Raw genomic sequence first — 26834 nt, forward strand, 5'->3', positions numbered from 1 at the left:
AATGCCAAAGAGCTCTATTTTGGTCTCATCAGACCACAGCACCTTCTCTCAGTCACTCACAGAATCATTCAGGTGTTCATTGGCAAACTTCAGACGGGCCTGCACATGTGCCTTCTTGAGCAGGGGGACCTCGCGAGCCCTGCAGGATTTTAATCCATTGCGGTGTAATGTGTTTCCAATGGTTTTCTTGGTGACTGTGGTCCCTGCTAATTTGAGGTCATTAACTAACTCCTCCCGTGTAGTTCTAGGATGCTTTTTCACCTTTCTCAGAATCATTGACACCCCACGAGGTGAGATCTTGCGTGGAGCCCCAGAGCAAGGTCGATTGATGGTCATTTTGTGCTCCTTCCATTTTCGAACAATCGCACCAACAGTTGTCACCTTCTCTCCCAGCTTCTTGCTAATGGTTTTGTAGCCCATTCCAGCCTTGTGCAGGTCTACAATTTTGTCTCTGACATCCTTGGACAGTTCTTTGGTCTTTCCCATGTTGGAGAGTTTGGAGTCTGCTTGATTGATTGATTCTGTGGACAGGTGTCTTTTATACAGGTGACTAGTTAAGACAGGTGTCCTTAATGAGGTTGACTAATTGAGTAGAAGTGTCTAACCACTCTGTGGGAGCCAGAACTCTTAATGGTTGGTAGGGGTTCAAAAACTTATTTCACTCAATGAAATGCAAATCAGTTGCTATCTTTTATTTAAAGTTATTTTTTCGATTTTCCTTTTGATGTGCTATCTGCCACTGTTAAAAAAAAACCTACCATTGAAATGATACTGTTCTGAGACTTTTCATTTCTTTGTCATTGGACAAACTTACAAAATCAGTGAGGGGTCAAATAATTATTTCCTCCACTGTATACTCAGAGTAGGATTGACAGCACACGCAGGGTTTTCATATGAAAAATCACAAAGGTGTAGATGAATAAATGTGAGGCTTTATTCAGTCCGACGTTTCAGTTCCTATCTGGAACTTTCATCAGGGACAGGCTGTCAATCCTACTCTGAGTATCTATACCTCCTGCACGAGCACCCAGGTATTATCTTGTTCTTATGGTGTGCAGCTTTCCAGCAACTCGTTTCTATATATATATATATATATATATATATATATATATATATTATGTATGAAGAACAGAATGCCGCACACACAGGGACAAAAAAAAATCTTTGTTAATCCAACGTTTTGAACACTAAATATGTTCTTCTTCAGGGACAAACCATATATATAATATATATATACAATATAAAATAAAACACAATCTCAAGTGTATTGCATGTATAATTGACGTTTCTGTCCCTTTTGGGACCTTTTTTTTCCCCAAGAACTTTATATATATTTATATTGTATATATAGACAAACTATCCTTTTGGCTAAAACCCCAGCCTTTGTCACAGTTACATAGTGAGACAAGTGAAAACCATATATACAGTGTTTGGCAGGAAAACTCAAAAACAGTGACGTGGAAACGTATATAGCGTATCCCACCATATAAGGTCCCACGTATCCTATGTTTTATGTTTTTAAATATTTTAATACACTTCTTAAAATGGAGGCTGAATTTTTACATCTGAGGTTTTCAGTTTTTTTGCTGTTAATAAATCTCAAACATTCCATTTTGGTCTTCTTATTGTAAAGATATTTTTATTTTCAGTGATTGTGCTTTGACTTTTGGTGAGTCTTAAGAGAGGACAGTATATCTACCAGAACATCTAAAGTCGCAGCTCTGTCTGCTTCTATCTTAGGATCAATCATGAATCAATCATGAACCTGGGTGCAGTGTTTTTACTCAGCAGTGCCTAACAAATTTGGACCCCAAGTAAATTTGAATTTTCTTGCCCTTTAATCCAATCCGTGATGAATTTATAAATAAAAAACAGTATTGCAGTGTTACCAAACAGATTTAAGGAATATTACATTGGCAAACAAATCGTCAGATCTTCATTTTACTTCATCAAAGATCCACAGATGGAACAATTCTATTTGCCTAGATGGCCTTTTATTGTTCACTAAACACTACACAGTCGCCCACTTGTGATAATTGTGCACATATATATGTATTTTTACTTCACAGAAGCACTCAATGACCCCTGCAAAGGGTTTACATAGAATATGCTGTAAAAATTAATTTATATAAAGGCATTAAAAGATAAACCAGTCAATTCTCAATCATAAATGATTTTTCATTGTATACCTACTCTGCCTAAATGGGATGTGGTTGATGTGGGTGAAACAGCAATAGTTTGTGGTCATATACTGGAAATCCACACTGCAGGGTACATGCAGCAATGATAAGGAATGCATATTAGTATTCTGCTGAACATAAAACTTTTTTCTTAACACTGCATTTGATAAGTAATTAATTTTTTTAACTATTGTTTTTAAATGTTCACTCTAGGAAAAAAGGCTCTTGATTGTTCTGAGTAATTGCCACTTCATCGAACGCCACACATTGCTGAATATTGCAGAGCATTTTGAGAAGTATGGCTTCCAGGCAATAGAAAAAATTACTCGGGTAAGTAACATACCTCAAACATCTATTTATTGATGTTGCATACTCAAAATACATTATAGTTGAGTAAAGAAAGCCATAGACCCAGGTGAAATACAAAGACAGCATATACATAAAAGCAACACCAGGTAACGGTAAATTGATATTTTATAGGATGGATCCAGATAATGCTCCTAATAAATAAGTATGGGAGCTAACTTAAGCGCACATAATTATTATCCTGCACTAAATGTTTTGTGCTATCAGTTTTTTATGGTGACAGAATTCTACCACTTAGATCTCTGTTACATAAGGTTTTTTACCTCAAAAAATGAAAATGTTATTGTGGGTAAAAACAAATCACAGGGCTTTTTATGCCTTTTCATAAAAATTTGTGTCTGTATTTTCCGGAACAATGATTATTGTTCACTTAATATTTTCAGAAGGCCTGTTTATTATTTAAAGTGGATTTTAGTAATATTAAACCATTTTCTGTTATTGTTAATTTGTGTCAGCAATTGTATGGGAAATGGTGACATTTCCAATGACAGTACACGGTTGTTTTTTTTTTTTTTTTTTCTAAAGCCTGGGTTGTTTCCTTAGTTTGCACTATTTTAAAGGTTGACAAAATGTTTCCATTATATTTAGTACGTGCATCATATTGAGGTTCAGATATTTTGTATACAGTTCCCTGGCTGAAAAGCTAAAAGTTAGTTACGTACCATTCCTTCTACTTAAATGGCTATTGCACAAAAAAACAATTTGTTTAATAATGTGTTCAGAGTCGCTAAAATACTTATGTGCAATAGTAATCGTTCTTTGAAAAATACATTGTTCATTACTAGGCTGCTTTAAGATCTTTGGAACATGGGGTGTTTTGCCTTTCATGGTTCTCTTAGAAGAGGACCTGGGCACAACGTCCGCATGTTGGTGCTGCAACCATAACCCAGCTACGATATACCACATATTTTGGACTTGCCCAGTGATATCAGCCTTATGGGACAAAACCTCAGAAATCCTCTCCAAAATCACTTGCCTTTCCCTACAGAAGGATCCATTAATCTACCTTTTAGGACTACCATTACAAGGCATTGGCAAACGGATACAAAAAGTAGTACAAAGTGTACTACTAGGAACGCGCTGCCTCATAGCGGCACACTGGAAATCTCCAACAATGCCACCCATACCCGAACTGATCAAAAAGATACAATTCATACGGAGTATGGACTATCTCACGGCTATATTACATGATAAGGCACTACCCTTCGCAGAACACTGGTTCCTATGGGACTCATATTATGGACAATTACACAACCATGTAGATACAATTTGACCTACAGCTTGGGCATAGATTAGCATCAACAAGATCACAGACCCTGAGGTCGACCACTGCCACCTGTTGAATATGTGCTAAGTAAAAATGCGGAACCCTTGGCAACATTACCCATAAATAACAAAAGTAAACGTGTACATATTCTGCTTTTCTCTTCTTTTTCTCCCCACTGCCTGATGCACATAGCTAACATAATTTCCAAGAACAAATGTACTTAATTAAACTTAAGAACGAATAATGTACCACTACAATGACTGTATAATGTCTTAACCTGTTTATTTTGAAAATAAAAATATATAGTTCCAAAAAAGAAGAGGACCTGGGTGGTCAAAATAAGGGGTCTAAAGTAATATTGCTGCTGTTGTTGCTTTTCATATTATTGCATGGCAGGAAAGATCACAATAGCTGAGCAATTTGTGGCTACAAATGTGTGTGAGCTTTTACTGATGCACATTGTCTTATTTACCATACTTTATATATAGAAATATGTGTAAAATGTATTTTTTTTTATTTTGTTTGGACTTGTGTTACCCTTGGTCTGAATACTGCCCAGCACTGTTCCCTCAAAGCTGTGTGCTCATGTGCACCCACAAATTTTAAGACCAGTTATGGTGCTCACTAAAAATTTTGTGTGAGAATGTGTGTTTTAAAAAGAGCACACCAAAGTGAAGAAGAAATTAGAGGGAACATTGCTGCCCAGCTATTACTTGGCCAGATCACATTGCAAGATTTTTTTCCTTTAAATAATGTTAAATGTGGGTGATTAGTATAGCTTTACAGATTGCTATTTGAAGAATAAACCTTTTTTCATGTTGCTATTTTTGATTAAAGGCCAGCACAGATTCCCTGAAGGAACTTGACTTTAGGCTGTTTGAATGCTATATTGAGAACAAAGCAGATCCCATCGTTGGGTCCTTAGAACCAGGCATATATGCAGGATATTTTGATTGGAAAGACTGCCCAACTCCCACAGGTAAAAACACAGTTTTGGTATCTTGAAATGTATTATCAGTTTTTTTTTCATTTATAGCTCATTCAGACTTGATTCAGCTTATTGTAAATAACCACAGACCAGAATAAATGTCTTATTTATTGTTTGTAAAGCTGGTCACCAAATGAGCAGATCTTTGCCACCCAGGCAGTAGGCCAAATCAGTCTGATTCTATTGTTTTTGACATCATAATAAGGACCTACACAGAGAGCTGATGTTGGCCTCTCCTGGTAGGATTTTCAAATCTGTCCGATAGATGTTTGGCCATCCCTAACTGGATATCAGTAGGATAGACCATCATTTTGGCTCCATACTTAGGCTTAGTTTTGAGTAGTTTAAAGTGTGTTTTAAAATAGTTCCAGCTATAAAATACCAAATGTTTTAAATATAAAGCAGCACCATCATGATCCTTTACTGTGCTTTTTTTAAGATACAGACAACAATTGAGTTTATGGTTTGATTTGTTGTATAGCTAGTCTTAATATTTAGTGATGCTGATGTTTTACAGGTTCAAATTGTGGAGCACAAAGAAGAAATTCCTTTTTTTTTTTTTTTATTTAGAAATAGGGACACAAGTAAATATATAGCGTCTATAGTAGTGGGTGAGGAATCTTCAAGGGGAAAGAACACTAAAATTAGGAAATAGGATACCAAACCAAGAGCAGAACCCACTTTTGCACATCATGAGTCATCTTGTCAATATGGGTATCAAATGTAAAATCAGACTTAGAACAACATAGTTATATAAGTCCAGACTCCATCAAATTCAACCCTTCTAAGTAAACTCAGCACACACAAACCTGTACCGACCTATTCATACAAACACATACATAACCCATATATACCAACATCACTACTTACTGTAGATATTACTATCACAATAGCCTTGGATTCTGTGCTTGTTCAAGAACTCATCCAGGCCCCTCTTAAATACATTAACAGAATCTGCCATTACCACATCACTAGGAAGGGCATTCCCCAACCTCACTGCCCTCACCGTTAAAATCACCTACGCTGCTTCAAATGGAAGCTCTGTTCCTCTAATCTAAAGGGGTGACCTCTAGTGCACTGATCGTTTTTATGGGAAAAAGGAACACTATATCTGCTTTTAATCCCCTCTAATGTACTTGTACAGGGCAATCATGTCCCCTCGCAAGTGCCTTTTTTTCCAGAGAAAACAACCCCAACCATGACAGTCTAACTCTAACCTCATAGTTTAAATCTTTCATCACCTTTACCAGTTTAGTTGAACTAACAGAATAGAATATATTTGGATAACAAATTATCCTTTGGGTTTCTTTTTCTTAAGCATATAATGCAGTCACAGTGCTGCAGTGTTGTGATCTAGATAGATGACTACTGAGCACCCCCAGAAGATAAGCTATTAACAACACTTGGAAGACAACAGAGGCATTGGAGAGCCCCAATGACCTCATAGTTCACATCTCTTGTGTTAAAAGATTCCTTTCATCATCCCAGATAAAAATAAGGTTACATGCGCTCTAGAATGAGATTGTTGAAAATCCTTCCTCTTCCAGTTGACCAAAATGTTCTAAGGTGTGACAAGGGGGTGACATATTTTGATGGTTTAATTGAAGCCCCTATAAGCAGTGCTTTGTGAAGAAGCTTCTTCCCCAAAAGGAGAGGCGGGTGGCCAGATAAACTCTCACTGAAAGTTGTTCTGAACCTTTAATAGTTTGGTTTTTAGAAGAAAATATATGGTAAGCTATGTCTTGGATTGGGGCTTAGTCCCAGGAGCAAGGTCATAGGGGAGTTGAGACTATAGTCTAGCCAGATGTTTTTTAAAGATATCCACAAAATCTTTTTAAGAAGCGGGAAGATTGTATGGAGTGGTCAACCAAACATAATCATTAAGTAAAACAAACTTTGTTAAATTTTTTCGAAAAACATGAACAAACAACTGGGCAGGGAGAGAACAATTGCTCTCTGATCATACTAAAACTTAATGTAAAGGTAAGCATCCCCATTGTTTTTACTGCCAGTGTGGCTCTTCACAGCTGATTCAAATTATAAAAATAAAATAACTATGATAAATGTTTTTAATATCCATATACAAGCTTTGCAGGCCAGGCAGCACTTCCTAGATTTTCACAATTGTGATATACTTAATAAAACCTTTGTATGCCCGTAACATTCTAAGTACTGTGTACATATTGTATTGTAAATAATTTAATCTGTCATTGGGTGTTTGTAGTTCTATAAATCAATCAATTACTCCGTGCACACCTACTAACCACAAAAAGGCAGCAAATGGTATGTTTAGCACACCAGATTTTTGACTCTGTTTTGAAAATGTTTTGTCCCCAACATTTTCACTATGTGGAATAAAATACATTGTGTATTGTTAATGTTATTGGTAACTGCTTCAAGTTATATTTGTGTATAAAGTATTTGTATGGCACCCTTGTTGTGGGTTAGTTAGAAACTATATTTTCAGCTTTTTTCGATATGCGTCAGTTTTCTCAGCCTGCGACCATTCTGACGCGTGACTGTTTTTTACCACATCTTTAACGCTGAAATAGGCGGAAATGACAACGGAAGTGACAGCACTCAATTTTTTCGCACGCTTGCAGTACCAAACGAGGTGTGTCTTATGGGTATTTAAACTTGCATAGAATGTCTGCACATCAGAATTCCCTTGACAAAGGACTGTGTTCGAAACGTTGGGGTTTTCTCAATCCACGTGTCTGCTTTTTCTGTTTTATTACATTTTGTCCAACTGGTGGTATGTATATTATGCATTGTAATTGTATTTACTGTTTTGTGAATACTTACCATATAAAAAGCATTATATGTTAAAGGAACAGTAACACTAAGAAATAAAAATGTTTTAAAATAATTAAAATATAATGTACTGTTGCCCTGCACTGGTAAAAGTTGTGTGTTTGCTTCAGAAAGACTACTGTAGTTAATAGAAATAGCTGTTGTGTAGCCATGGGGGCAGCCATTTAAATTGAAAAAAGGAGAAAAGGCACAGGTTACATAAGAAGATAACAGATAAACTGTGTAGAATACAATGGGAATCTATGCTACTTATCTGTTATCTGCTTGGTAACCTGTGCCTTTTCTCCTTTTTTCAATTTAAATGGCTGCCCCCATGGCTACACAGCAGGGTGTTGTAGTAGTGTTTATGAAGCAAACACACATTTTACCAGTGCAGGGCAACAGTACATAATATATTAATTATTTTTATACACTTTAATTTTTTGGTGTTACTGTTCCTTTAAACATACCATTTGCTGCCTTTTTGTGGTTAGTAGGTGTGCATTGAGTAATTGATTGATTTGTATTAATATTCTATTTGCACCCTTTTTTCTTTTTCTTTTTTTTTTCTTGCCGTCTTTGTTTTAGAGCCAGCTATTTCTGCTTTAGCAATTGTGGTGTGCCCTCTAAAACTATTTGTTTGTTTGTAGTTGTATAATCAGAGAAGTTTAGGGAGATCTGCATGTGAGTTTAATGTCATTATGCAGGCCAAGAAGGATTCTGCTGCATTTTCCTCTAATAATGTGCCCATACATAAGGCAAGATTGTGTACAATGATGTAAAATTCAGTGGTGGGTATCAGTCTGGTAGTTCACCATGATCAGTAACTAAAGGTACAACAATGGAAAAGTATTTAGTTAAAGATAGAAATATTCAGAGCTATCACACAGTTAAGGAATTGAAGTTCAAATAAATTGACCACTACATTCTCTAAGGTGCAGAGGTAAAGAAGTGGAACTCTTGTGGGATACCAGATGTTCACGCTATGGTTACTGTGCAGTTTAAAAAAAAAAAAAAAAAAAACACTGTTCTTCCCAGTATGCAAAACCATAAAAAAACCATTTTTGTTTTAAATTGTAGCACTTTACATTGTGGGGCCATTTGTCTTTAACATGTCTTAAGACCATTATTGTACAGCATGGAAAGGCAGTAAAATACATATTGAAACACATTCAGAAAATCTGTAATTTCAGTAAAAGGCAGCTGTATTTTTGTATGGAGTTTTTTATTGCATTTTTCAAAGTAGTGTTTAGTTTGAATAATCTATTTATGACTTTTCGTTATATTTTTAATATTCCAAACTCTGCAGAGACTCTAGATTCAATAGACTTATATACAGAGTTGAGTTCTTGGAGCCCCTTTTTTATCATCCAGTACATTTAGAAGGATTAATACTTCGTAAACAAAGTGTTCATTTATAAAGGAGTGCCAGTTTCCGTACTGACATCAGCAGGGTCAGAGAAGTGAGTTGGAAGAAAATGGGCAGGAGGAGAAAAAAGTCACATGGAGTGTTAAAATTGATTACTTACTGATTAGACAGGTGATGTAATGCATTTTGAAAGCTGCCACGAGTATTAACAACCTAAACTTTGCGTCCAGTGCAGTGTCCAGTCCAGCCCAGTGCAATGTGCAGTTTTTAAATACATTATTTACTACTGCTAACACCCCACTGTCATTTATATAGCACTAACACATTTCTGCAACACTTAAAGGACAAGGACACTTGGGGGTGCCAAAATGTTAGGCACCCCCAAGTGACTTTAATCACTTACCTTGTACCCCGGGCTGGTGCCCCTGTACGGAGAAAACAGCACCAGCCCGGGGCACCTATAGCGCAACGCTTTTCTTCCTTCGTGCTTCGTTTTGTAAGGACTACACGACAGGCACATGTGCAGTAGAGTGAAAAGCCGACTTCTCTGTTAAAGTTCGGCTTTTCACTCTACCGCGCATGCGCGAGCGAGCGAAGGAGGAAGCTCTGCAGGTACCCCGGGCTGGTGCTGTTCTCTCCTAACAGGGGCACCAGCCCGGGGTAAAAGGTAGGCGATTTAAGTCACTTGGGGGTGCCTAACATTTTGGCACCCCCAAGTGACTTTGCCTTTCTTTCTTCTTTAACAGAGATTGTAGATAATTCACATCAGTTCCTGTCCTAAAGGAGCTTACAATCTAAGGTCCCTATCACATTCACACACACTATGTTCCGTTTTGTCAGAAGCCAGTTAACCTGCCTGTCTGTTTTTGAAGTCTCAAAGGAAAATGAAGTGCTCGAAGGAAACCCACACAGAGCCAGGGAGCATACAGATAGTGCCTTGGCTGGGATTGAACTCAGCACCCCAGCCCACTGGAGACAATGCGTTGGCCCAGGTACAGGTACATTGGAGTCGATTTTGATGCCAAAAGACATTGGTTTGCATTTTGACACTCAAATCCACTCAGTGTGCCCGTGCCCAACCTGATGCTGTAGCTCCGGGTGCAGTTACAGGAGAAGGGTGATACAGGTGTAGGATCCCTTATCCGGAAACCCGTTATCCAGAAAGCTCCAAATTACGGAAAGCCTGTCTCCTATAGACTCCATTTTAATCGAATAATTTAGATTTTTAAAATTGATTTCCTTTTTCTCTTTAATAATAAAACAGTCCCTTGTACTCGATCACAACTAATTTAAAATTTATCCTTATTGGATGCAAAACAATCCTATTGGGTTTAATGTTTTATTGATTTTTTTTTTTTAATAGACTTAAGGTATGGAGATCCAAATTATGGAAAGACCCCTTATCCGGAATACCCTTGGTCCCGAGCATTCTGGATAACGGGTCCTATACCTGTACCAGTGAAGAGGCTAATCAGCCCCCTGAGGCATTATCTGAGAATGAGCCCCGTTAGCCAAAACCTCTATAAATGCTAAAAAGAAATAATCCTAACACTTTTTAAGCGCTTACAACATTTACTTATCTGCTAGTATGTTAGCTGTTCAGGGCAGAGATTTTTTTCCTCTTGTTCACTGAATAATGATATCCTTTTTAGCATTTCATTAATTTTATGTTTTCATTTTTAAATCATGGGCTTATTAACAGCTGTCTACATTTATGGCACCAAACGAAACCTTCACACAATTAGAATATGATCTCCCATTTTGTCTCAGTATCCCTCTCCATGTAGTTTATTACCATGATGTAAAATGAGTTTCTACTGATTTACCAGCCAGAAGACACAACCCCAAAAGGAGAAGCCCATTTTTATACAAAGTTCATTATCCTGCTTTCCAGAAGCAGAAAAATGATTTCCTTCTCCTCAGGGCTGTGGAGTCGGTAGATAAATTCTCTGACTCCGACTCCTCAGTGTCTGATATTTCCGACTCCACGACTCCGACTCCTCTGTTTTTAATATGCTAATGTATTTTATTCCATTCATTGAAGGAAAGGAAGGAGACATACATGTCATTTAACCACAGAACTACTGGCTCTGCATTGGGCTTTATTCTTATAGCAGAGAAGTAATTAATTATGACTGTTTGTGAATTGGGACATTTAAACTTGCTTTATTTTTTTTTTTATTTTTTTTATTCCCATTTAAATTTAGTAGGAGTCGGAGTCGGTTCATTTTTTTCCGACTCCAGGTACCCAAAATTGCCTCCGACTCCACAGCCCTGCTTCTCCTCCCACAGTATTTACCAAGTGGATGTTTTTTGTAATAGTTACACAAGCAAAACATTTTTTTTTTGTAGACCAAGAAGTACAGTCATATTAAAAAGTTTGGGAACCCCTCTTAATTCTTTGGAGTTTTGTTTATCGTTGGCTGAGCTTTCACAGTATCAACTTCCTTTTAATATATAACATGCCTTATGGAAACAGTAGTATTTCAGCAGTGGCATAAAGTTTATTGGATTAACAAAAAATATGCATCATAACAAAATTAGACAGGTGCATAAGTTTGGGCACCCCAACAGAGATATTATGTCTATACTTAGTTAAGCCTCCTTTTGCAAATGTAACAGCCTCTAGACGACTCCTTTAGCCTTTAATGAGATTCTGGATGGCAGCATCTTTGACCATTCATCCATACAAAATCTCTCCAGTTCAGTTTTGATGGCTGCCAAGCACGGACATCCTGCTTCAAATAATCCCATAGATTTTCCATGATATTCAAGTCGGAGGACTGTGGCTGCCATTCCAGAATATTGTACTCCCTCTGCATAAATGCCTTTGTAGATTTCTGTGTTTAGGGTCATTGTCTTATTGGAATATCCAAACCCTGCGTAACTTCAACTTTGTGACTGATGCTTAAACATTATCCTGAAGAATTTGTTGGTATTGGGTTGAATTTATCTGAACCTTGAATTTAACTAGGGCCCCAGTCCCTGAACTAGCCACACAGCCCCACAGCATGATGGAACCTCCACCAAATTTGACAGTAGGTAGCAGGTGCTTTTCTTGGAATGTGGTGTTCTTCTTCTGCCATGCAAAGCGCTTTTTGTTATGACCTCAATTTATGAACTCAATTTTTGTTTATAAAGGCATTTAATAATCCCAGCTGTCAATCATATATTGCCTGCCCCACCTCTATGCCTTAGGCATAGAGGCGGGGCAGGCAAGTACTTAAACTTTCAATTCAGCTCTCACTTCCCCCCTCCCTCCTAACCATCTAATTGTGTAGCCAGTGCATGGGCCTGGGCATCAGGTCCCCATTCTGGTGCATACACCAGATTTTGGGGTGATACAAAGTTTGCCTTCATAACAGTGTCCACAAAATAGCACCTTCTTGATGTGATTGTGTAATTCCAGGACTGAAAGAAACAAGATTTATATTACTTATATAGTATAAGTGAAGTTTATTTTGCTTAACAAACACTATAGAAAAGAATTTCGAATTATTTCTTAGGATGGCAGGTCACCTTTAAGCAGTTACATGCATTCAAATTACCAAAATTACAAGGGTTCCCAGATTTTTGCACAGCCAGTTTTTCACATTTGATTTAATTTCATGCAACTAAACGCTGCTTCACTAAAAATCTTTGTTCAGAAAACACCCCAGTACTCAGATGTTCCTGGGAAATGAAAGACATACCACTGTTATCTTTTTTGTTGAAAGTGGAGTAAATTATTATGCAGGCTGAGATAGGTTCCCAAACTCTTTCATATGACTGTATATGTGTGCAAAACATTTTTGTGACTGTTTCCAGATGTCTTATAAAATATGATGTCTTTTACAATAAATGTAAAGCATCACTGTAGCTTCATTTGTTTTGGAAAATAAATTAACTGATAGATTACCAGTCTCTTATGAACAAAAAAAGTACCTTTTTTATTTATAACATGCTGATGTATCTAATTTTAGTTCTGTTCAGCAGAGGATTTGACAAGTGATTGCTGAAAACAGGAAATGTGGTTAAACAAGTGGGTATGTTCCAAAAGTGTTTCCAAAATTTGGCTTTACTTAGACGTAATAAAGTCGTGTAAAAACAGTGAATGAAAGTGCTAGTAAGGTAAAAGCTGTTTTTCAGTTACCTTTGTGTTCTTAACTGCATTTATGCATGAAGGAAATAGAAAGAAATAGTCATTATTATGCAGTGGGCACTGTTCTTCCCTTACATTCTGTATTTTATCCAGACTGCAATACAGTGATTTTCATTTTAGGAGATTTTTATGTAGTACCTTTACACTACATTGTTTTTAACATTTGTTCTATGATTTTTTGGAATCCACCATATTTTTATAGAAATGAGCAATCTTGAATGCGTTCATATTCTAAATTGCTGGCAAGGTCAAATACTAACTCGGTTCTAGTGGTTTTATTGTATGTGTATGTGTCCTGTATTAAAATGATGTAATTGATAATGTCAAGCTGCACACCCACCGTACATTTAATCTGTGTCATGGCTTTGTAATACCTACGTGAACTGAACTCGCATGTCCAACTGGGCACTTAAGTGCTGCTGTCTGTTACATTTTCTGGCCACCTAGTGAATTTAGCATTTACTCTCTCCCTGTGTTTGATGCAGGCAAGCTGTTTTTACAAAATAAAATGGTGTGCTAATATATTTCATTCATCAGCTCTTATGTGTATTGAGCAGCCAGAAAATGTGACAGTCCATTGCTCACTTTACAAATACCAAGCATTAAAGTGGTTACAACTGTAAATTTTTTTTGAGAAAATTCCCAGTGTTGCGGGCCTTTTTTTTTTTTTGGCTGTATTTTTCTTTTACCTTGCACCTGTTTCAAGAGCCGAGACAAAGTGCTGTCCATTTGAACAAGTTTGCCACTGTAGGCAGCACTAGCCACCTTACTCCCCCTCCTATAATCAACACTTGCTTATGCACACAAGTCTAGTGGGGGTGATGGGTCAACTCCGCCTACAGCAGCAGATGTAGGGGTGCCTGCCTATATTGGTGGCATAGGTAAGCAACAAAGAAGCAGTGGAGGGGCGAGGGCATGGACTAAAAGGCACATAGCTTGTCCCCGCCCACCGTTGCACCCCAGGCACCTTCTGCCTATCCCTGGTTCCAGCCCAGGCTTTAGGCACAGACCTTTGGGTGCCTATACAGAAGATATGGCTCTGCATCAGTGTAAAATTAGCATCGCACCAGCTTTTCCACAACTATTTTTCACCCACTTTTTATTTGAATTATTTCATCTCTTCTTGAATTTGTCCCTAGTTGTTGTTAACATAAAATACAATCCCTTAAAAGGGGGTGGGGGCGGGGTATTTAATAACCGATTCTGTCTGCTGGTTTCAGTAATGCTGATTGTTGGTGTAATTAAAGGGAACAAGATAGCTTTATCAGAACTATTGTTTTTCATACAAATGTTACCTTTCCATGTTCCATTCACTATACATGTGTGCATAATAGCAAATTGTGACAAATGTGTTTATTAAAAATACTTGATGTCACACTTCCTTGCCACAACCAGAATGTTTCCTTTTGGGGTTTTTCTGTTTGTGTAAAGCTGGCTTGCAAACTGTGAGCAGAAGAGAGAAAAAGGGCAGTGAAATGCTCTTCTCCACAACACAGGGCGCATTTCATTTATGTTTATTGGATTGGTAATTGATTATGATTTACTGGAAGACCTTGTGAGGGGAGGAGTATGCTGTAATGTTCGGTGTAGAGTTGTTTTTCTTTGCTATATGCTCCTGGGGAAATCCCATGTGTGACTTTGTAAGCAGACAAGTGGGCGAGCAGTGCTGATAATGGGATGTGTGGGTGGGGACAGTTCAGTCAGACATGGTGTTGTCACCAACAGGTAGCATAGCACAGCTGCTTAAGCCTCTGACCACCTGTTGAGTAAAAGAATTTTAAAGGTTAGGGAATTCTAATCATTCAAAATGTCGTGAGAATTCAGAATGTGGTTTGTTTATTAATGGTGAGAAGCACATTGCAGTTACCTGTAAAACAACAACAGGCTACATGATATGAATATGGAAATTAATATATATATTTTTTATATATAATTCTGGCTTGTATACAAGAAAAATATGAGGGTAGGAGTGGCAGATTGTCTCTTGTAATTCAGGGAAACCTTTGCTTTGATAGTTCTAGAATGTGAGATTCTATAACTAGATGACTTGAATAATAGTAAATGACAAGTCAGGGTGGGAGGCATTAGTCAACATCTATTAAGACCTGGAAGTCTCAGGGGGCATAGGACTGGGCCAACCCCTATTATTTGAAAGTTCTGCCTTGTGCATATTTATTGAAATTACTGGCAGTCTGTATGCATGGTGTAGACTGCAAACGCCCTCCACTACTTCCCTGTATAAAGTGTGTGTGCTTAAGGTGCTACTAACTGCAGAAAATGAAAGTACTTTTTTAAAAGCTTTTACTTTCATGCTCATTTAGTCTGCACATCTGAAACACAGGCTTATATAGAATGTATGGTTTTTGAAAGTACTTGTAGTTTATTTGGTAAGGCTTTTGGTGACACTTGAGAATACAAAATTAAAGGGGTTGTTTACCTTGAAATTTACTTTTTAGTATGGTGTAGAGAATGATATTCTGAAACAATGTGCATTTGTTTTGGGGTTTTTTTATTACTAGCAGTTTTTGAATTGTTTAGCTTTTAGGCTGATGTCACACACAGCATATGGCGTATATTTTCAGCAAGCGGAAAAAAAAATATCGCCATACGCTCCTACCTGTGCTGGCACCTGAATGAATGAAATACGCTCGGGTGCAGGCACACAAAGCCGATATCCGCCGAAGATACGAAGTCTTGTGTTTTTTGGCGGATATCAGCTACGTGTGCCTACACCCCAGCGTATTTCATTCATTCAGGTGCAGGCATAAGGTAGGGTAGATCTAGCGTAGCGGGGCGTATTCTCGGCAAGCGTTTTTCGGCTAGCCTCTCCAAACAGGTTTTTGCTGCTGGGGTCAGTGACCCCCATTTGAAAGCTGGAAGGAAAGCAAATAATTCAAAAACTATTAAAAAAATATATATATACCAATTGAAAAGTTGCTAAGAATAGGCTGTTATTTAACATATCAAAAGTTAACCTGAAGGTAAACCACCTCTTTAAATAAACCTTTATTTAACTTGTAAAATATGGCTAAACAAAGCAAGGTTAATAACAAACATGGTGGAATAAAAACCAGGACCTTTACTTAAACAAAAGTGCTTTAATTTATTTACAGGTATAGGAGCTGAATGCTTGGGACCTGGGGTTTTCTAGATTAGAGGTCTTTCCATAATGTGGATCTCCATATCTTAAGTCTACCAAAAAAGGATTTAAACATTAATAAACCCAATATGAATGTTTGCCTCCAATAAGGGTTAATTATATCTTAGCTGGGTTCAAGTACAAGGTACTGTTTTATTATTACAGAGAAAAACGAAATTGTTTTTTAAAAACTGTAATTATTTCATTAAAATGGAGTCTAAGAAAAATGGGCCTTCCTGTAGATTTCTGGATAATGGCTTTAGGGTGGCAATAAACAGTATGTTATTTACAAATAAATAATTTCAAAGGGATTCTGTCATGATTTGTATGGTGTACTTTTTATTTCTAAATTACACTGTTTACATAGCATATCATTCTCTACTATTTACCATTTTATTCTTGAATCAACAAATATTTCTTTTTTAGCTGTAATATTGGTGTCTAGGCAGCCATCTCAATGCATTGTGCCTGAGTCTGAGCTTTCAGAAAGAGCCAGTGCTACACAATAGAGCTGCTTTCAGGTAACCTATTGTTTTTCCTACTCCCATGTAACTGGAAGAGTCCCAAGTCAGACTTGGACAAGGTCGCATGAAAGATCGTTCCCACCCTCCACAGACGTTCAGGGCCGAATCGTCAGATATGGAGGGAGAAACAATAGGAATTCTACCTCCTTCTGCCGATTCAGCCCTGAACGTAGATTTTGTTTGGGCGCCTTCAATGGAGCCTGATCAAAATCTTTTAACCCACCCGATCAACGAGTCGACCGATATCCACAGCCTTTTGCGATACCGGTCACCTCATCGAGCCGCCATACACGCAGTGAATATCGAACAAAACAAAGGTTTCATATGATATCGGTGCATGTATGGCCAGCTTTACTATTGAGTGCTATTCAGATAACTACTGGGAGCTGCTATCTTGCTCCCTTCTCATTGTTCTGCTAATTGGCTGCGAGGAGGGGGATGATATCACTCCAACTTGCAGCTCAGCAGTAAAGTGTGACTGAAGTTTATCAGAGCACAGGTCACATGGTTGTGGCACCCTGGGAAATGAAGAATATGTCTAGCCCCATGTGAAATTAAATATAAAAAAAATCTGTTTGCATTTGTGAAAAACTGATACGTTTTAAAAAAACATGTTTTCTCGTGACAGTATTCCTTTAAATTTTGGTGTTCCTTTTACCCTGTACATGGCATAGATTTATTATGTTTTATGAACTGTGCATTGCTTAACAACATGCTTTTGCCTTAGCGCAGCTTTATACCTGGAGATGTAGGTACCATGTTGCTGGAAGTTCATATTACTAGAAAGTCCTTTGCTAAAAGCTTTCTTATTAAAGTGCTTCCTGCATTTGTACTTGAAAAGATGACTGTTTCACTCAGAAATCGAGTGGCTGCAAGTGACTGGTTCCCTCTGGACTCAATATAATTGCAGCTAACAAAAATGCCTATCCCAACACATAACCTTTTGAGGTTTTTCAGAAATACCAACAACTACAGTATGTTGTATGTGTATATATAACAACATTTTTTTTGTTCCTTAAAACTCAAACCAAATTGTTATATTGATTAAAGGAGAAGGAAAGGCCAATAAAGAGTTAATCCCAAGCTGCAGGCATACCTTCAGTTCTCTCAATAGTGCCCTTTAGTCTCCCCATATTTCTCCAATCAGATGATCAAAAGCCTCAACCGCTGAGCTCAGTAAAGAAAGTTCCCATAATGCCTCGCTCCTGCACCAAGACCAAGATACTCGTACATGAGCAGTTTGTAAGACTATGAGGAGTTCTTAGCATTCTTGGAGGTGAGGGGAGAGTGCTGTGTGTCTCTGGCACAGGAAAACAAAGAGACAAGAAATCTTTTTTCTTTTGATAGAGAGCTCAGTACAGCATTTCTGTGAGTGCTTATGGCTGTATTTACATAGACCTTTCTGATAAAGCTTACTTAGTTTTTACCTATCCTCCTTCTTTAAGAGGAATTCACATTGAGCATAGTGATATCAGACAGGGCTCTTAAAGGAACAGTAACACCAAAAAATGAGTGCTTTGAAAGTGTAAGTAATTACATTATGAATTTAAAATTTTTTATTCTATATTAAAAATTAAAATATAATGTACTGTTGCCTTACACTGTTAAATATGTTTGTTTTCTTCAGAAACATTAGTATAGGTATATAAATAATCTGCTGTTTAGCTATAGGGGAAGCCATTTAATGAGAAAAAGGCAATTCAAGCTGGAAGAAAAGGCACAGGTCACAAAGCAGATAACAGATCAGCTGTGTAGAATACAGAACTTATCTGTTATCTGGTCTGTAATGTAACTTGTGCCTTTAGCTCTATATCAGTTTAAATAACTGCCCCCTTGGCTACACAGCAGCTTATTTATATAAACCATTGTGTTCCGGAAGCAAACACACCTTTTACCAGTGCAGGGCAACAGTACATTATATTTTAATACTTAGATACAGTTTCATTTATTTGTGTTACTGTTCCTTTAAACAGTTACAGCGTTTGTAAATGTGAAAGTGTTGGTAACAAGCTTCTATAAAGAAGCCACATTTAGGGTTTGTCCGAAACCTTTAGTACTACAGAAATGTCTCAAAGGCAACCCCAAGCATATACAAGTTCAGTGCATATTTTACTTTACTTTATATGCAATGTGGGGTGATTTTGCTCTGTATTTTAGCATACAACAGTTCATGTGTTTATATTGCTGTATTTAGTTATTGCTTGAGCTTACTGTTGAGTATATGTTTTAGTGAATGAATGCTTCTATATTTCCATGTGTAACTACTGTTACATCTGTGTGTGATGGTAGCTACAGGTTAACCTGGATTGATACACACTGCTGCTTTCAGTTCCTTTTAGCTGGGCTAGATGTGAGGAAGGTATTGATAGCAATGGCAGGAAATGTTAAAATAATGTATAATGCAGACTTGAGCTTTTAAATATTCAATTTTAATGCTGTCTACAAATATTTAATTAAACACTAATATGTCTAAATTTTATAATTATACTAGTGAGAGACTTCAGTTCTTACCACCAACTTTAGCTCCGCTACCTGTTTCCCCTCATTATACTGCACTTATTTGCAGCAAGTCATGCTAATGTACAAACATTCCTGTTTTTTCTAGTGCATTATATCTCATACTATTCCACATAGGAAAAATCATGCAGACACGTTTTATATTCTTCCCTGACATTTTTCTGTCCATGTTATCCTTACTACAGCCTTACTCTCTCATCCCACTCCCTAAAAATTAGTTGCTTATAAAATAACATTGTGAGAAGTGCAGCTGGTCAATAAATCAATTACTGTTTTTTCCCTATTACCTAGGAGTTAGAAACTATTTGAAGGAGGCACTAGTGAACATCATTGCTGTACATGCAGAGGTGAGTTGGTCTATTAGTGCTGAGCGGTCTGGTGAAACATTTAAAACTTTGTGGGAGATTTATTAAGACACGAGCTTATTTTCGCAGATTTTTTCATGCTTGCGCGACTTTTTCGTAGTCCTGCGCGAAAATTTCGGAAAGGTTCTGCCGCTGTTTACAGTAATTCGGTACGAAAATTTTGTGACTTTCGGATTGCCAATAAGATATTATTGTGACTAATACGATTTTTTCGTAAGCATTTCTAGTGATATTTGCAATCTTCAGAAATTATCGTATCCAATCCGAATTTTTCCCATTCGGGATTCGAACTCATGTTTTAATGAATCGGCCCCTTTGTGTCTCCAAGTATGTTTTACAATTTATATTTTAGTTTTAGTTTAGTAAAACTACACCTACAACAAGCAATAGGATCTCAATTATTTTATTTTTTAAGGTGGCCATACACGTGGCGATCTGACGATGTTTCGTACGACCGTCGGTCGCACGAAACATCGTAAGATCCGCCACACAATTCAGGGCTCAATCGGCAGGTAAGGAGGTAGAAACAATAGGATTTCTACCTCCTTCTGCCGATTCAGCTCTGAAGGGAGAATTTTGGTCAAGCGCCTTCTATGGCGCCCGATCAAAATTTTCAAACTGGTCCGATCGGCGAGTCGTCCGATATCAGCAGCTTCCTTGGTTTTCTTGGTTGTTTTATAGCTTTAGAATTATTTGCCTTCCTCTTCTGCCTATGTAGTTTACATGTTATTTACTTACTGGGGTCACTGAACTTTGCAGCCAAAAACTAAAGCTACCATTTTATTGGTATTGTTACTTTTTATTATTTAGAATGTGTTATTCAGGCCCTTTCCTATTCATATTCCAGTCTGTCATTTAAACCACTATTTAGTAGTAGTGTACCCTGAACCCTAACAACTAAATAGCTGTTCAAACTCCATATTGGAGAATCGCTGAAGAAAAAGTTAAATAATTTTAAAAGCCATAACTGCTATAGAATACTTATACACAGTAAAGAGTGTAAACATTTGTAGATATTCACCCACTTCACCAAAAATGTAAAAAATCCTGCACTATCTTTGACACTATTCTCCAACCTATTTTATTTAATGAACAAATAGTTGCCATGTGTGAGCTGGGTTTTTTTTTTTTACAGTCTTCTATAGCTATAAATCTATTTGTAATTTAACCCTGTAAAGATATTCCAGTGTTTTCCATAAAGCAGAACTTCATTTTGTTTTGGTAATTTCAGGTATTTGCAGTTTCCAAAGAACTGGTGCCCAGAGTAATGGCAAGGATTGTAGAAGCAGTAGGTGATGAACTGAGCCGGTTAATGCAGTGTGTGTCCTCCTTCAGCAGAAATGGGGCTTTGCAGGTATATCAGTGCTATATCAGTTCTTCTTTAATAATAAAATTAGTTTGCATCTTTATCAAATCATATAGCTCCATTCATATACAATATGTATGTTCCTAATGTTTTTTGTCATCATTGGCCAGTATTCCTAGTTAAAGCTGAATTATCCCAAGAGGTTTTTCTAGAACATGGTTTCAGTTTTTTAAAAACAAACCTCATAGAGGTGGGGGCAATATTTTATAATCTGTATAGTATGCTTCTCTATTTGTGAAAAGCATATTGTACGTTGCTTGTAGGCTCTTCGGTAGTCATGTGCAGGTTCAAAGAAAATTGATCTGCATCAGCCCATACCCACCTGCTCCCATCCCATGCCAGACCTATTTTTAGACTCTTCCATGACCCACCTATCTCTGACTTCATGAAGGGCAGACACATGAATAGGGGTTGCAGGAGGTGGAAGTGGAGCATACTAAGGTCTGGGGGGGTGGGAAGAAGGAATAGTTCTTCCCAAACTCGCCCACCACCTGCAAAGAAAGTGTGTAGAATCAGCCCCAACCCATTCAGCCTAGGGTAAAATTGCTCATCACTACTCTTCAGAGCAGGGACCATATTCAAACAGTGTATTGCAACACCTAGATATTTTGACTTTATTCTTATTGTTTAAAGTATATATTTTACCTATAGCTCTGTTTACGCTCCCTCCTTGTAAAGCAGTGTGTACCACAGTGGTGCAATATAAATATATAATCAAAATATGAACATCTCAAAATGAATCTGGCCATGTTATAAAAGTATAAACATATATAATTGTAGTCCGAGCACAATCGTTGACAGCAAACAGGATTTTCTTTAGAGCCCCAACACTGCATAGTGTGTTAGTAATAAATAAATGCCTGGAAACTTAATTAGCAAAAATGAAGTATGCTTTCCTGTTGAAATCTGTTTGGATTAAAGAAAATTACAGTTAGATGCATTGTTAAGTGCGTCATTGACTAAACAAGAAGAGTAATTTCTAATGGGATCTATGCAGAAAAAATTTACCTGCACCCACCTACAACCCAGTTGCACTTGTAGGGTGCTATAAGCCTCTCACAGCCCAATCCACTGTGCGAATGTCCATGTTCAACACTAACCATTTGGGCAACCACTAAAATATTTTATCCTATTGGTCGCGTGTTGCCATATTGCTTGGTACATTTTAATTAAGAATAGCTAAAAATCAATAAATTGCTTTTAGCCTGTTTGTGTGTTCATTGATTTTGTGGCACCATTATTAGTGGCATTACAGAGGGTGAGAAATCGTATAAAATGAATACACATTAATTGTTTTTATATCTGTCACTTTTTTGATTTATTTGTAGGCGAGACTTGAGCTTTATGCTCTGAGAGATGCTATTGCTATCTACCTGACAAATGACAGCAAGTAAGTTTTTTTCCTTTATTAAATTACTAAATCATGTAAGTAATGACAGGGGATCCTAACTTTTATTTGTTCGTCTGTATTTAAAAAATAATACCAGTATGCCAATAAGTAGAAGAGCTGCTGATTGTTATCTTTGGAAATGAATCCTGTTCCTTAGGCAAAGCCAAAGCATTTATTCCCATCTACTATTTCCTACTTTTTCTCCTACCCTCTCCTCCCTGCTCTGTATCCATGCTCTCAGCCCCTCCCACACACTTTACCGCAATGTCTTTGCTCTCTACACCCCTCCAGTTTTGATTGTATAGTGTAAATTGGAATTATTGGCCAGCATGTCGGTCTGAGTTATGTGAATCTTTTCTTGTGAAATTTTCAATAAAAAACATAAAAACACAATGTCTCAATATTCTTTTAACCTCGTTCCCACTCCTTGATGTTCATGCTCTCACCTTTGTACCTTGACCCTGCATGCCTTCCATCCCATCCCATCTTCTCCAATGTCGATGTTTTCCCTCTCCTACATGCATGACTCTCCTCCCAACTCCTTGCCCAAGTTAATCATTTTCTTTCAATATTGCAGCATGAATATTTTAGCTGTGTCCATAGGCCTTCAGGTCTTCATAGGCCACTATTTTTCACAATTGTATGAACAAATTTTAGAGGATAAAATCAGTAGTATCCATACCTGACACTTATAGGGAGAAGAAAAGGCATAATCACAGGGGTGGCAATTTGTTAAGCACATTCCACAGGGCCAAAGTAATAAAAGTAAAAATGTTCATTAATGTAGAATTAAATGATAAATAAACAGTTTTTTTCTAAACTTAATGCTTAATGTCTCCGTCCTTTCTCCATTTGATTTGCATCAGGATTAAGGATTTAAATTGGCTGGTTCTTGTACAAAAATCCACCTTTGAAAATAAAGGTGTTCAAGCTCAAACCAGTCAAGCCATTTGGGCATAGTGATACATTATTCTCCATTTCTGTTTTCCATTTCAGAGAAGAAGCTAGAAAATGGGGTTCTTCAATGGAGAACTAAACCCTGATTTGGTGTTTTTCTGCAGTTTGTTCTCTTAAGACAATAAACCTTGTATCTGTGTCTTATGCATTAATAAATAAATGTGTGTGTGTCTCTCAATGCTATGTGCACCAATAAATTATGATTATAAAGAATTATTTGAAGAGAATAGAAAGACACACAACAAACTGTATTGCTCTGCTGTGTGTAATATGGACCCATTTCTATTTACAGATCCAGCTTCAAACATGCCGTGGAAGCCCTGCCGCAGCTGCCAAGTGGAAGTGATAAGAAGTGAGTCAAACACATATAAACCTTATTGGCTCCAGTGCCTCCCAAGTAAATGGAACAAATGAACATTTGAGACATGCATTTTGTATAGCCCTTGACTGAAAAGGATTAAAAAAATGTTGCTGCCAGTGAAAAATTGTGTAAAAAAAAATGGTGAAAAAATGTGCATATCCCTAATTTAGAATATATTGTAATTATATGGTCTTGGGTGGTTGCAGAATTGCTATTGTGCGGCAACCTTAGCACACTGTATAATCCCTTTCCTTCTTCAGGACCACGTCTGGCTTCTAGCTTGCATCCAGAATTTGTATAAAACCCAGAAAATGCATGTAAGCACAACTGGATTGTATGGGTTTTACCCCATTAATTGGAAAAACTAGTGCAATGCATTGCCATGGAGTCCCCTATTCAGGAACTATGGCCCAACCCATGCTACTTCAGGGTTGCACCACATCTGCAGTCTAACATGGGATTTTATTTGTGTTTACATAATTGCAAACCCATTTGGTTAATAAAAGCTCAGCTCAACCAGTTGATTTCAAATACATGGTTTAGCTCTAGTTTTACTTCTACCCATACATAGTGTGATGGCAAGTCATTCATTTGGGGGAGAATACAGTTATTGAATGGGCCTGGTCATATGTGTTAGAGCAGTAATGTCAGTCTCAGAGCCCATCCTTCTACAAATCCCATTCATAATGCCAACAGAATATATGTAACACAATTCTCTGCTTCACAGGCTATTAGAAGAACTACTGAATGAATTCAAAAGCAGCATGCACCTACAGCTAACCTGCTTTCAGTCATCATCCTCTGTGAGCCTGAAAACATGAGAAATGAGGAGGTTCAGTTTGACTGTGGCTTTAACACTGCCGTGCCAGTATCTTCATTACATATACATTTGCTTTAAACCTGCCTGTATATGCACACACATATTATTATTAACCCTTACTGTACCTTACTGTGCATATTGGCTCATCATGTTATATTTTGTTAGGAAGCTTAAATAAATTTCAGCAGTTTTCATCGCAGTCTCTGTTTGTTGTTACTTTGCCTCTCTGTACAATGAAATGAACCTCCGTCATTCACCGCTTCTGTGCAACTGTAAGAACCCACCCAGCACAATATCTACCCATGCCTCTCTCACACACAGTGCCCTACACTGATATCTGCTCTTTCCTAGTATAAGGTTCATTTTAGATATGTGATTGATCTAGACATTTTTGACATATTTGACATATCAGTCAGTGGCAGTTTTATAGTTAGATTAGAGTTAGATATTGTTGGAACCAGGGGGTTCCAAGTTATTAGGCTTCTCCCAGTGATTTTAATTGCTTACTTGCTAAGACAAGCCTGTGCTCCTATATTTAAAAAAAAAAAAAACCCCACCGTTAGTTTTTTTTTTCTGAGTGTCATGTCACTGTTTTGCTCCAGTCTCCCAGGCATCCTAATGCTCTTATTGAAGCACTCCACATAAGCAGTACAGAAATCAGCAGAGAAGGTCTGTATTATGCATACGCTTGCCTGGGTGGTGCAGGGGATGTCTGATACACTGAAACAATATGGTGATATGGCACTCAAAGGAAAGTACCTTGGGTCAGTGTCATTTTTGCAGAAAACAAGCAACAACTTGGTATGCCCCTCCCCCAGTGATTCTACCATTTCTTCTCCTTTTGATTCTGGAAGAATACAGTCTTTGCTGATTTAAAATAATGCCTGCTCTTCTAGCTATACTTTATAAGGCCAAAAGTGTCCCAACAACCCCTGTAAAATATCTCATTCTGAGACCAAAAGTTTACTTCAGCATTAGCGTGAAAATGGTCTTTCCTAGTAGACGTTAGTCTTGAACATTGTTATGGGATTTGCTTCTATTCGGCCACATGAGCACTAGTGTGATTGGGCACTGAGGTTGGGGATTAAGTCTAGCTCACAGTTCCGGGTGTTCCAGGTTATGCCACGGGTAGTCAGTTAGGAGGAGGTCAGGGCTCTGTGCAGTCATCTGTGCAAGTCATCTTCTCTTGTCTCAGTAACCCCATTTTGTACAGACTTCACTCTGCTCATTATTATACAGGTGTTATTATGCTGAAACAGGAAAAGAAAATAATGCCATTCACCTTCATTACCTTATTCAGATTGTAAGCTCTACGGGGCAGGGACCTCCATCCTCTTGTGTCTTTGACTCTTATCTTATTGCAATTGTATCTTTTATTTATTTGTGCTTATTGTAATACTTTGTATTTATCTATTATCTTAATAACCCCCTGTTAATATTAATGTATTCTACTGTACAGCGCTGCGTACATAAGTAGCGCTTTATAAAGATATACAGGTCCTTTTCAAAAAATTAGCATATTGAGATAAAGTTCATTATTTTCTGTAATGTACTGATAACCATTAGACTTTCATATATTTTAGATTCATTACACACAACTGAAGTAGTTCAAGCCTTTTCTTGTTTTAATATTGATGATTGTGGCATACAGCTCATGAAAACCCAAAATTCCTATCTCAAAAAATTAGCATATCATGAAAAGGTTCTCTAAACGAGCTATTAACCTAATCATCTGAATCAACAAATTAACTCTAAAAACCTGCAAAAGATTCCTGAGGCTTTTAAAAACTCCCAGCCTGGTTCATTACTCAAAACCGCAATCATGGGTAAGACTGCCGACCTGACTGCTGTCCAGAAGGCCATCATTGACACCCTCAAGCAAGAGGGTAAGACACAGAAAGAAATTTCTGAACAAATAGGCTGTTCCCAGAGTGCTGTATCAAGGCACCTCAGTGGGAAGTCTGTGGGAAGGAAAAAGTGTGGCAGAAAATGCTGCACAACGAGAAGAGGTGACTGGGCCCTGAGGAAGATTGTGGAGAAGGACCGATTCCTGACCTTTGGGGACCTGCGGAAGCAGTGGACTGAGTCTGGAGTAGAAACATCCAGAGCCACCGTGTACAGGCGTGTGCAGGAAATGGGCTACAGGTGCTGCATTCCCCAGGTCAAGCCACTTTTGAACCAGAAACAGCGGCAGAAGCGCCTGACCTGGGCTACAGAGAAGCAGCACTGGACTGTTGCTCAGTGGTCCAAAGTATGTCATTCGGAAATCAAGGTGCCAGAGTCTGGAGGAA

The 26834-nt window shown here is 37.7% G+C and overlaps 1 protein-coding gene across 3 annotated transcripts in view; it reads left to right on the forward strand.

Moving 5' to 3' along the window:
* The window catches only part of exoc2 (exocyst complex component 2), a 115591-nt gene extending 90849 nt beyond the window's left edge, over positions 1–24742 (forward strand). For all 3 annotated transcript variants that reach the window (XM_031903541.1, XM_031903543.1, XM_031903542.1), the window contains exons 22-28: positions 2394–2510; positions 4651–4792; positions 19576–19631; positions 20881–21003; positions 22344–22405; positions 23655–23714; positions 24451–24742. In XM_031903541.1, the coding sequence (XP_031759401.1) occupies positions 2394–2510; positions 4651–4792; positions 19576–19631; positions 20881–21003; positions 22344–22405; positions 23655–23714; positions 24451–24544 (654 nt within the window). In that variant the 3' untranslated portion in view covers positions 24545–24742. The remainder of the gene's footprint in view (positions 1–2393; positions 2511–4650; positions 4793–19575; positions 19632–20880; positions 21004–22343; positions 22406–23654; positions 23715–24450) is intronic.
* Positions 24743–26834: the final 2092 nt, after the last annotated feature.

The sequence above is a fragment of the Xenopus tropicalis genome, chromosome 6 (assembly GCF_000004195.4).
Source record: "Xenopus tropicalis strain Nigerian chromosome 6, UCB_Xtro_10.0, whole genome shotgun sequence".
Classification (NCBI taxonomy): Eukaryota; Metazoa; Chordata; class Amphibia; order Anura; family Pipidae; genus Xenopus; species Xenopus tropicalis.